The following is a 12,147-nucleotide window of genomic DNA, read 5'->3' on the forward strand; positions in this document are numbered from 1 at the left end:
AGCATGGCCCTGCCAGGAGCCGCCCATGTTCCTTTTACTGAACTTGAACCTGTAGGATGTGCAGTGTGTCCTCAGTCGGGGCCAGTGGTAGAAACGGATCGCTGCTCCTGAAGCCAGGATACTGGCAGCCCTACCGTGGACTGGCTGGTAGGGAAGAGGGTCATGTTGCAGCTCCAGGGTTTGGCTGTCTGCATAGTGGGGCCTGGCCAGGGGGTTTCCCTCTGCTTGTGTGGTGCCATGGCCCTTGCCAGTACCCTGTGGCTGTGCCTGCTGTCCCAGGGCTTGATGTGAAAGGAAGGATGTGAGACTGGGGCTCATCTACACCATTAGTCCTGGTCATCGTACCCTGGAAATATTTCCAGAGGGAGTGCTGCCACTCTCTTAGCCTCTGCTGCTCCTCTTTGCTCTGAGAATTTTGTGGGGCCTGATTTGTAGTAAGAACGACGTTTATCTCAGAGCTTGTGAAAGACTCTGTGTTTCTCTTTGCTTCTCTGTTCTCAAGGCTATTTATATTTGTCAGTTCCTGAAAGTGTTGTTTCAGCCTGACTTCCCAGTGCTGTGGTCATGTGGGTCCATGGTCCCTGACCAGGTCTTTGGGTGAATGAGATTCTCAAGAGGCACTGGCTTGAGGATGTGGAACTGGTTGGGGGGCAAAGACAGTGGAGGCTGCTTCCCAGTGAGTGAATTGCTGTGAGGAGACCTATTCCCAGTGAGTCCGAGCTGGTTGGGACAGGTGGTCCTGCACAGTGGTCAGGCACAGCCAAACTCAGTTGGGCCTTTCCATATTCAAGAGGCTTAGTGAACCTTCAGAGCTATAATCAGGCTCCTCGGAGAGGCTCAGTGGTGAGCCACCCTGTAACCCAGCAACCCTGAATCATGGGCCCGTCTCTCCTGGGGTATGTGCAGTTGGGCTCAGGGAGGCTCTCAGCCCTACTCTGCCCCAATTATTTGTCGTTCTGTGATTCTAATGAAAACCCAAGGGGAAGATGGAGGGAAAGCCCCTCTCATAACAGAGATCAGCATGAGCCCTGTATGGACGGGGCGTATGCCAGGCCAAGTGTGGGCTGCTGTGTTTGCGTCACTGCAGGTCAGGATCACACAGATGTGATGGTGAGATTTGTGCTCTTTTTAACCTGGTGACTGGACCACACACTTCCTGGGTCAGAACTGCTGTGGCTCTATGGCCCTGGCACCCTGTATAGTTTTCTTTCAGCCAGGACTTTGGTTGTGGCCACTGGATTTTCTGCCCCAAGAGCAACCCTGAGAAACATTAAAGGAAGTTTTTGTCTTATTTTAAAACATCTCTGAAGATGTCCAGAGAAAAGTAGAGGACCCACCAAGAAGGAAGGGAAAAGGGCTTTGTGGGCCAAAGGTGGGTCCTCAAGCTTTTGTGTATTTTAAAGCTTCCTCCAGCCCTGGCCATTTTGACTCAGTGGTTAGAGCGTCAGTCTGCGGTCCAGAGAGACCCGGGTTCGGTTCCCGCTAAGGGCACGTATGTTGGTTGCAGTTTGTCCCTGGCCCTGGTTGGGTCATGTGGGTGGCAACCACTCGATGTGTCCCTTTCACGTCGATGTCTCTCTCTCTCTCTCTCTCTCTCTCTCTCTCTCTCTCTCTCTCTCTCTCTTCCTCTCTCTCCCTCCCACTCTATCTGAACAAACAATGGAAAAATGTCCTCGGGTGAGGATAAAATAAATAAATAAATAAAACTTCCTCCATGTGGATTGTGGGAAGCTGGGGTCGGGGGCCTAGAGAGGCTTGTGCCAAGTTCTCAGTGAGGGTGGCAGGTGCAGGAAGCTCTCCTGGGGTCGTGGGGTGAGCAGTAGAAACTGTATCAGCCCCAGGGAAGATGTTGCAAGTCCTGTGGGTTCCAGAGTAGCAAACAGCTCTCAAGAGGGAGCTCAGAGCACTAGGCCGTGGCCTGGGATAGTCTTGATACAGATGAGGTGAGTTGAATTTGGGTGGACAACAGTGATTGGTCCTGGAAGGCTTGGAAGAACCCATTGTGAGTAGGGCCTGGAGAGGGTGGAGGGTGAGCTGGGCCCTATAGCCTGGACTTGCCTTTTGCTGTCTAGCAGTGGCTATCAATCAGGTGCCTACTGCGTGCATAGCCACATGATGGCCATGGAAATAGGCTTGAAAATAGGCCATACCTGATCCCCACCCCATCCCCCACCCTGTGGAAACAGACTTTGCAGGAGTGAGGCCTTGGGCGACCCTGGGGCCTTAGTGTCTCAGCCTGTCTGCCAGAAGTGCCTAGGGAGTTCAGAGCTCAATATAGGTTCCAGTTGGTCCAGGTGTGGATTCCGGCTCCAGGATGGCCAACCTCCTGTCAAGCCAGGAAAATATCTCTCTGAGCAGGCATTAAGGAGGGCTGCTGTGCTGCTAGAGGTCTTGTAAAGAAAATGAGCCGGTATCTTCTACCTGTGGACCCCAACCCTTAGACCTCAGTGTCCCCACTGCCCAGAGCATCTCTGAGCAGATGTTTTATCTGGGTCTGTGCTCAGTTTCCTTCCATTTCCCATGTAGACTGGTTGTGACCTTGTAGGGGTGGAAAGGAAGCAGCCCCTGAGAGGGGCTGGAAGTGGAGTCTCCTGGACAAGGTGCAAGTGGTCTTCAGCACCAGAGACCTGGCATCCCCACCCCCACTCCCACTCCTTCCCACCACCCCCACCACTCCTGCTGGCTGCAGCTCATGGTTCAGGCCCTGGCCCCAAGTCAGTGTCACAGATGGATGTGTAAAGAGGCTTTGTCCTTAAGCAACCCATTTGGCAAACTCTTCTCCGGGACTAAAGGGTGTAGGGTGGCATGCAGAGGGATGTGAATTGAGGCTCCTACAACCTGGCAGAGTGGGGGTTAAGGCTGGGTTGCTTGGCTCTGAGTTGATCTGAGCCAGCGCCACAGCCCAGTGTGCAGATGGGGGGAGGGCAGAGGGGCCCTTGAGGGGCCAGCAGCTTCTCATAGAGCTGTTCTTTGCCCATGTCCCTGCCAGACCTGCTCCCACGGCTGCCTGGGAGCCTCTGCCACCACTGCTAACGCCTCCAATACTACCCGGCTTCTCAGAGCAGGCGGTTGTTGCCATCAGCTGTCCCCAGGAGGGCAGACTTGGGGCAGGGCCTTCACCACTTTTGTGCTTTGATCAAGATGTGGTAAGCTCTCTTCCTGAGCCCCGCACATCCTTTATAAATGGAGGCTGGTACTAGTGGGACCAATTCAGCTGCCTCCCCAGTGCCAGGAGCCTGCTGGAAAGGTAGGATGTGAATGTGAATACTTCTGCAAGTTGTCTTTGTGCCCTCATGGCTAGCAAAGAGATGGAGGAGCCGCTTCAGCTAGCTACTATCTGCTGAGTGTTTCCCTTTCTGCATGCCTGGTACCGCACTGTCTGTCCATAGCTTATTCGAGATGAGGCCCAGAAGGGTGAAGTGACTTGTCCAAGGTCATACAGCTATCAAGAGTCTGAGTCAGGATTTGAACCCAGTTCAGTCCAGCACTAGAACTCTCTTTGGGGCCCTTTTCCTAGCTCGTTTGCTGGGGACCCTGGGCCCTGGGAGAGATTGTAATTTTTTTCCCCAGCTATTCATTGGGAGTTGGAATGGTTCTTTGATGTTCTGGCAGCTTGCTTTATGCTTTCCCACCCTTTCTGAAGGCCTCAGAGGTTTGCAGAGACCCTGAACCCCATCACAAGACCCTCCACCCCACTGTAGGCTGACACAGAGGGAAGCTGGGGTGACTCTAAGGGGAGGGAAGAATCTGAGGATCATGGAGGGCCTCAGTGCCAGCATGAGGAGTTTGAGCAATGGCGTAATATGGTCACTTCTGTGTATCCGGAAAGTAACTTTGGTATTAGGATAAGCACTGAGCGGAGCCAGGAGATGTGAGGAGTCTGGACTGTGCTCAGTGGTGTCTGCACCAGGCCAGGGGCTGTGGGGGTGGAGAGGAGTGGTCAGGTTTGAGAGATGTTTAGGAGGTAGTGCTGATGGAGCCATTGAGCTAGATTGTGAAGGTCTGGAGTGTTGGCCTTAGACTGCAGAAGGTTCATGAAGCCAGCCATGGGCCCCAGGGCCATCTCCACAGGGACTGTGCTCTGATTGGGGCTTTGCCTCTGTTACTCTGCTACCTTGGAACCCCATGCTTCCCACCAGGGTACCCTTCTTCCCATTCCCTCCCTCCCTGGATTTTGAGAGTTATGACTTTCACCATCCATCTTCCATGTGCCCTGAATCAGCAGAGGACATGGTGAGGTAGGGAGTCCCAGTCCCCCCTAGCCTGTGATACCACTTGATATTTTAGACTGGTCTGTTGGAGAAGAGGAGGCTCCTTTCTTCCTAGGGCTGGGTCCTCCTGCCAGATGAATATTTACGAACACAGCTGCTCACTTGGCAACACCAGCACCACTGAGTCCTTTGGGTGCTCCCCCTCCCCTGTGCCCCAGGCTGCTGCAACCAGGATAGCCTCCTGGGCATGGAACCTGGGCATAGAAGGAGGTAGCCATGGCTGGGACCCCAGAGACCACCAAGCCCCACCCCAGGTTGACAGAGAGGGTGTGGAGGTCAGAGGAGGCCAACGCCCTGTGAAATAATGGGATGAGACCAGACTCCCAGGCCTAGGCTTTGCCCTGCCCCTTGCCAAGGGCTTGGTGGCTCAGGCTGGCTCTGAGGCCCATGTCCTCAGAGGACCTGAATTTTCAGCTCTGCCCTACAATAGCTCCCAGGTCTGAAGGGAGTCTCAGGGTAAACACAAGCAGTCCTGACTCTGTCTGAGAAGGCTGGTGAGTCTGGAAGAATGACACCCTCTGGTCACTGCCCAGCCAAGGAGGGGTGTAGGCCCAGACTCAGGGCAGGGGAGCTGCAGCTGCTTCAGAGATCTCCTTAGTGATGGGCACCAAGTAAGAGCCTGGGGAGGAGTGGGCATCCAAGTCCTTTCCCACCACCTTCCATCACCCCAGGTGAGTGGGCTTCCTGGAAGAGAAGGACCCAGCCATGAGAAGATGGCAAGTTCTTGATGTGAGGCCAGGAGAGAGCCCACCCACAGAGTGTGCATGGCAAAGAACAGTGACTGGCTTGACTGGCTTGATCCTGCTTAAAGGTTCTGGTGGCCCCGTGTGGCCCCCTACCCCCTTCAACCTGGGCCTGGGCTCTTCTGAACAGAACTGCACCTGTTTTTTTATTGGTTCAGCACTACTGCAAAGGGCAGCATGGGTTGTGGGTACGGATGGTGCATTGTTGGCAGGGGTGGGGTGGCAGTACTATGCAAGGCAGTGGTTTGGGAGGCTATAATCTGGGACTTGAGTCCTGGCTCCGTCACTCACTGACTGTGTACCTTTAAATGGCAGGTAATTTATTCATTGGAGTTTCTGTGTTGCCCATCTTATAATGAGTCCAGGGAGCTGTTATGAGGGAGGATCTAACAGTGTAATGTGTAGGCAAGGCCCCAGGAATTCAGAAAGTTTAGACAAATTCTGTTCTTCCCTCTCTTGGGGACTGTGACACTTTGGTGACTTCTGAAAGCTTGGTACATCTGGGAGACCATCCTCAGACTTGTGGTGCTGATCCTTGTATAAGATTTCATGTGCTCAGGACTTCTTCCTGAATAGAATATTTAGTTTGCTAAGTGTTCAATAATCTCTCTCACCTCCAGCCTTTGTATATTTGCTTCCCTTTGCTTGGGAAAACCTTTCCTCTTGACCTTTTAATCTCTGCCAGAAGCCTGCCCTGAGTCTCCACACCTGAGTTGGATACCTCCTCTGGCTCCCTGATCACAGCTCAAGCCACACTGCACAGCACTGCCCACTTCCTCATGTGCCTTCCCCATGGGACTGAGAGCACATCTAGCTTATCTCAGTGCTTAACACTGAGCTAGATGAGAGCAGGGACCTCTAGGTGAATGCATGGGTGTGTGAGTGGATGGATGGGTGGATGGGTAGGTAAGTGGGTAGGTGGATGAGTGGATAGATGGATGAGTGGGTGGATGGATGGGTGAATGAGTGGATGGGTAGGTGGGAAGGTGGATGGGTGAATGGGTAAGTGGATGAGTGGGTGAATGGGTGGGTCGTGAGGGATGGGTGGGTGGGTGAGGAGATGGATGGGTGGATCAGTAGGTGAGTGGATGAATGGGTGAATGGATAGGTGGATGACTGGATGGGTAGGTGGATGGGTGGTGAGTGGGTGGGTAGGTGGATGGGTGGTGAGTGGGTGGGTAGGTGGATGGGTGGTGAGTGGGTAGATGGATGGCTTTGGCCATTTTGAGCTGTACTCTGTGAAAACCCCAGCAAATGCTGCAAATGCCCATGTTCTGCTACAGCTTAGGGCCCATGAGCAACTGCCAAGGACCAGGGCTGGTGATAGAGAGGTTCCAGGATTTACTCTAAAACTCTTGGGACCATACAGCTGAGCTTTTAGGGGCTCATCAGAGACTTCCTGGGGCTTGACTTCCCAGTTCATTGAGTCAGTTCCACCCATTAGGGGAAATGTCAGTCAGCTCAGAGCCCAACCCAAGTGCTTGTGGCATATCTGGATTATCCACTATATAGTAAGTCATTTATCTGATGGGCCTGGCTGTGACTTAATCTTTCCCTCTGCAGCTTAGGGAAATAAATATCCCAAGGAAGCAAGCTGGCCAAGTGGCCAGGACCCTCCCAGGAACAGTTTTCCTTGATAAAGTCACAATGGTCCATAGCTAAGCCTCTGTTTTGCTGATGAAGAGCCTTAATTTGACCATATGCCAGGAGCTGTTCATTCCTGTGGTATGGCTTCAGAACTGATCCAGCTCAAGGAGGCTGCTAGTAAAACTGGGTTTCTGGCTCAGGAATTTAGAGGGAATGCTCTGGCTGGCTGGGGGCTCACTTTCTCTCCTCTCAGGGAGCACCTAGAGCCTCTGGTTGGTTGAAGAGTGTTCCCAGGACTCAGGAACCCTGTGTGCCCTCTGTAGAGCATAAACTCCTGTCGGGCCACAGTGCCTGGGCCCAGCCACCTCTGCCCAGTGTTTGGACCAGGCTAGGGTGTGGAGCTGAGCAGCCTCCTTGGTCTGACAAGCACCCCCTTAGCCATCTCTTTAGTCCTGGCATGCCTCTAACTATGCCAGATACAGTACAAGGAACTTTACATGCCTGAGTGATCCTATCCCCATTTTATTTATTTATTTATTTATTTATTTATTTATTTATTTATTTATTTTATTGATTTGAGAGAGAGAGGAAAGGAGAGAAAGAGAGAGAGAACATCGATTGGCCACCTTCTGCATGCCCCCCACACACACTGGGGATTGGGCCCACAACCTGGGCATGTGCCCTGACTGGGAATCAAACCGGCGACCTCTTGGTGCATGGGTCAACACTCAACCACTGAGCCAAACCAGCCAGGCCTATCTCCATTTTAAAGAAAGGGAAGTGGAGCCCTGGCCAGTTTGGCTCAGCGGTTAGAGCGTCGGCCTGCGGTCTGGAGAGACCTGGGTTCGGTTCCCGCTAAGGGCACGTACTTCGGTTGCAGTTTGTCCCCGGCCCTGGTTGGTCGTGCGGGTGGCAGCCACTCGATGTGTCCCTTCACGTCGATGTTTCTCTCTCTCTCTCCCTTCCTCTCTCTCCCTCCCACTCTATCTGTACAAAAAATGGAAAAATATCCTCGGGTGAGGATAAAAAAAAAAAAAAGAAAAAAAAAAAAAAGAAAGGGAAGTGGAGGTCCAGAGAGGTGGAATATGTTCAATCTTGTGTAGCTTCAAAGTGAAGGAGAAGAGATTTGAACCGATAGGCTCTACTTGCTTTTCTCTGCAATAATTTTGCATATCATTGACTTTATCTCTGGTGTGGTAGCACAAATACCATTTATTGGCATTCAGCAGATCTCTGCTGTCTCATAGGTCAAGCAATTGCTGTTTAGTTCATATCCCATGGCTGCAGAGTGGCTGCTGTTGGGTTTCATATTGTTTTCCAAGAAGGGAAACCACAGCTATGCCTCCAAAGGTTGAGGGACAGCGAAGAGGATGCCTGTGGATGGTGCATGGCAGCCTGGAGTCCCCTGGCCTCACAGGGCTGCCAGACCTGTAGGTATCATTCAGGGCTTCTAGCTTCAGGTCCTACTGGGCAGTCAAACCAAGGAGGCCCCAGTGGGGATAAACGTATTTATAGCTGGCCCACCCTAGCTACCTTTCTTAGTCCTGGGCAAAGTGAGACCCCTGAGCCCAGTCGGCCATATGTCTGCCCTGCTAACACCGCTTGACTTAGCTAACCAGAGGGTGTGGTAGCCCCTGGGGCCTGCTCTCTTTGTTTTCTTTTTCCTCACCAGAGAACATTTTTCTTTTTTTTTTTTCTTTTTTTTTTAATGAATTTTTTATTTATTTTTTTGTTATAGATATTTTACCTTTTACCCCATTGGCAACCCCCACCCCACCCCACCTCCGCCCCGGCCCCGGCTTAGTTGTCCATATCCATTGGTCATGCATACATGCATATAAGTTCTGTGGTTTATCTCTTCCCACCCCCCCACCCCCCACCCCCTCTTCTCAGGGATGTCAGTCTGTGCCCTACTTCCATGTGTCTGGGTCTACTGTATTCCTCAGACTGTTATGTTCATTATATTCCGTATATAAGTGAGATCATGTGGTATTTGTCTTTTTCTGCTTGGCTTCTTTCACTTAGGATAATACTTTCCAGGTCCCTCCATGTCCTCTCAAAGGATAAGAGATCTTTCTTTCTTACAGCTGCATAGTACTCCATTGTGTATATGTACCACAGCTTTTTTATCCATTCGTCTGCTGGTGGACACTTGGGCTGTTTCCAGATCTTAGCTATTGTAAATAGTGCTGCTATGAACATGGGGGTACATATATTCTTCCTGATTGGTGTTTCAGGCTTCTTAGGGTATATTCCCAGCAGTGGGATCACTGGGTCAAATGGAAGTTCAATTTTTAATTTTTTGAGGTAACACCATATTGTTTTCCATAGCGGCTGCACCAGTCTGCATTCCCACCAGCAGTGCACTAGAGTCCCCTTTTCTCCACACCCTCGCCAACACTTGTTGTTTGATGATTTGCTGATGGCGGCCATTCTGACAGGTGTGAGGTGATACCTCATTGTTGTTTTAATTTGCATCTCTCTGATGATTAGTGATGTTGAGCATTTCTTCATATGTCTCTTGGCCATTTGTATGTCCTGTTTGGAGAGGTGTCTATTCAGCTCCTCTGCCCATTTTTTAATAGGGTTCTTTTTCTTCCTTTTGTTGAGTTGTATGAGCACTCTATATATATTGGAAATTAACCCCTTATCTGATACATCATTGGCAATGATGTTCTCCCATACAGTGGGTTGCCTTTCCATTTTGATGATTGTTTCTTTTGCTGTGCAGAAGCTTTTTAGTTTGATGTAGTCCCATGTGTTCATTTTCTCCTTTATTTCTGTTGCCTTAGGTGATGGATCAGTGAAAATTCTGCTGCGTATGATGTCTGAAATTTTGTTGCCTACATTTTCTTCTAGAATTTTTATGGATTCACGGGTCACATTTAAGTCTTTTATCCATTTTGAGTTTATTTTTGTGTATGGTGTAAGTTGATGGTCTAGTTTCATTTTTTTGCATGTAGCTGTCCAATGTTCCCAACACCATTTATTAAAGAGGCTGTCTGTACTCCACTCTATGCTCCTGCCACCTTTGTCAAATATTAATTGAGCGTATTGCCTTGGGTCCATTTCTGGGTTTTCAGTTCTGTTCCACTGGTCTATATGCCTGTTCTTGTGCCAGTACCAGGCTGTTTTGGTTACAGTCGCTTTGTAGTATAACCTGATATCTGGTATTGTGATCCCACCTACTTTGTACCAGAGAACATTTTTCCATCTTTTGTTCAGATAGAGTGGGAGGGAGAGAGAGGAAAAGAGAGAGGAAGAGAGAGAGAGAAAAACATCAACATGAAAGGAATACATCAAGTGGCTGCCACCCACACGACCCAACCAGGGCCGAGGACAAACAAACTACGTGCCCTTAGTGGGAACCAAACCCAGGTCTCTCTGGACCGCAGGACAATGCTCTAACCGCTGAGCCAGACTGGCCAGCGGTTTGAACCAAAGTCAGTCATCAGTGCTTCTCCTAGAAGTGCTCCCACTGCCCACCCCAGGGCATCTTCCTGTCCCGACCACCATATGTAGTATCCCAAAAGGTGCTGATTACTGTGGGAATACACAGGCACTTTGCTGAGCCCTTTCTCTCTGAGCCCTGGTTTCTTTCCCTTCCACCAGTTTGACACCTACTCCTCTCTGCCTCCTTTTCTCTCTGGACATTAGCTGATGGGATTCCAGGGAGGATAGCACCGGTGGGGACAGCTGTGCCTTCTGATGCTTGGTCTGTGGTGGTACAGAGCCACAGTGCACAGTGGTCAGTAGACTGGGGCTAGCAGAGCAGTGTCTGGGCCCCACCCCAGCTGCTCATGGGAACTCTGCTATTCCTCTGAGAGTGGGTGCCAGCATCACCTCTGGCCCTGGCTCCAACTTTTCTTCAAGGGGAGCCCATGGTGGGCCAGGATGTGGGCTTAGGAGACCCTATTGTATATCACCCACAGGACCCTTGGCAAATAGGTGTCTGTCGGGGCTGGTCTGTGAGCTCTGACCCCTTGTCTTCTCTGTCTTCCTCAGGGTCAGGGCCTGGAGCCAGGAACTTTGAGATGGAGTGGGAAGAGTCTGTACCCCTTCACCCCCACTCAGTCTAGGCACTTGCCAGGAATGCTCACAGCTATCTGTACTCTCCACACCCCAGGAGCAAATATAAGCACAATGCTGTGACCACAGCAGAGGCAGAGACCCAGGGTCCCTGGGCTCAGGGAGCATTGACTCCAGAGCTGTCAGAGCCCCTGGGAGACATGGAAGCAGCTGTCAACGGTGGCCTACGGCTTAAGGGTGTGGTTCTCAGGAAAACTAGCTGTATGGCTATTAGGAGTGATTGCTAAGGGTTCTGGCCTGTCGTCTTCCAGGCAACCAGCTTCTGGGATACACTGTGTTGCACCAGGAGAATGTACACCCCACTAGTCCAGAGCCTGCCCTATGGTGTATTTGGCCAAGGTCATTGTATCACTTATGATCCAGGACAGGTGGGAGGACACACCCAGGACTCCTCTCTTACCTACGTGATGTCTCCTCCCTCACCTGCCTCTTGTTTTCTACAGAGTTCGTTCTCTCGCTTCTGGAGAAGATGCAGACACAGGAGATTCTGAGGATGCTGCGGCTGCCCGAGCTGGGCGACTTGGGTCAATTCTTCCGCAGTCTCTCGGCCACCACCCTCATGAGTATGGGTGCGCTGGCTGCCATCCTCGCCTACTGGTTCACTCACCGGCCAAAGGCCTTGCAACCACCGTGCAACCTCCTGATGCAGTCAGAGGAAGTGGAGGTGAGCAGGGTTTGAGCAGTCAGCTGTGGAAAGTAGTGGGCAGAAGACAGGCATCTCAAAGGCAGACGCCAAAATTGTGGATTATTTGACCTGAAATGGCTCAGAGAAGCTTGGTTTCCCCTGGCAGCCAGCCAGCCAGCAAGCCCCATTGGCCTTGGACAGGGTCTCCTGCCAGATGCTCCTCTGCCTCTCCCAGAAACTGAGCCCTAGGCAGAACATGATCTTGGCCTTGACCTGGGCTTCTAATTTGCCTACTTCTTGCATGGGGGGCCTTGGCTCATTGGTGCCTCAGCAGGAGGCCTAAGCAGGTTGTCAAGGGGCTGCCAGGTCAGTCAGTTCCCTTCAGATTCTCCCTATGCCCAGCCTTGGTCTGCTGGTAGGACCCAGAGCTGAACTCACCACAGCACCCTGCCCTCCCAGGTCACACAAGAGGAAGAAGGTGCAGTGGCCCTGCCCAGACAAGGGTGCCCTAAGCTAAGTCTAGAAGGACCAATGATACTTATTTTTCTGTTAAGTTTATGGACTATTTATTTATTTATTTTTCAATTCTCACCTGAGGATATTTTTCCATTTATCTGCAGATAGAGTGAGAGGGAGACAGAGGGAGACAGAGGGAGAAAAGGAGAGAGAGAGAAACATGGACATGAAAGGGACACATTGTCTGGTTGCTTCCTGCATGACCCCGTCCAGGGCCGGGGATGAACTGCAACTGAAGTACATGCCCTTGGCTGGAATCGAACCTGCGACTCATTGGTCTGCGGGCCGAAGCTCCATCACTGAGCCAAACCAACCA

The 12,147-nt window shown here is 51.3% G+C and overlaps 1 protein-coding gene across 4 annotated transcripts in view; it reads left to right on the forward strand.

The window, feature by feature from the left end:
* Positions 1–12,147, forward strand: part of ACSL6 (acyl-CoA synthetase long chain family member 6) — a 75,838-nt gene that overhangs the window by 8,794 nt on the left and 54,897 nt on the right. For 3 of the 4 annotated variants that reach the window (XM_036240816.1, XM_036240814.1, XM_036240813.1), the window contains exon 2: positions 11,134–11,354. In XM_036240816.1, the coding sequence (XP_036096709.1) occupies positions 11,134–11,354 (221 nt within the window). Of the gene's footprint in view, positions 1–3,203; positions 3,248–11,133; positions 11,355–12,147 lie in introns of those variants that run through there. The other variant, XM_036240812.1, reaches the window with a different exon arrangement.

The sequence above is a fragment of the Molossus molossus genome, unplaced genomic scaffold (genome assembly GCF_014108415.1).
Source record: "Molossus molossus isolate mMolMol1 unplaced genomic scaffold, mMolMol1.p scaffold_m16_p_4, whole genome shotgun sequence".
NCBI lineage: Eukaryota > Metazoa > Chordata > Mammalia > Chiroptera > Molossidae > Molossus > Molossus molossus.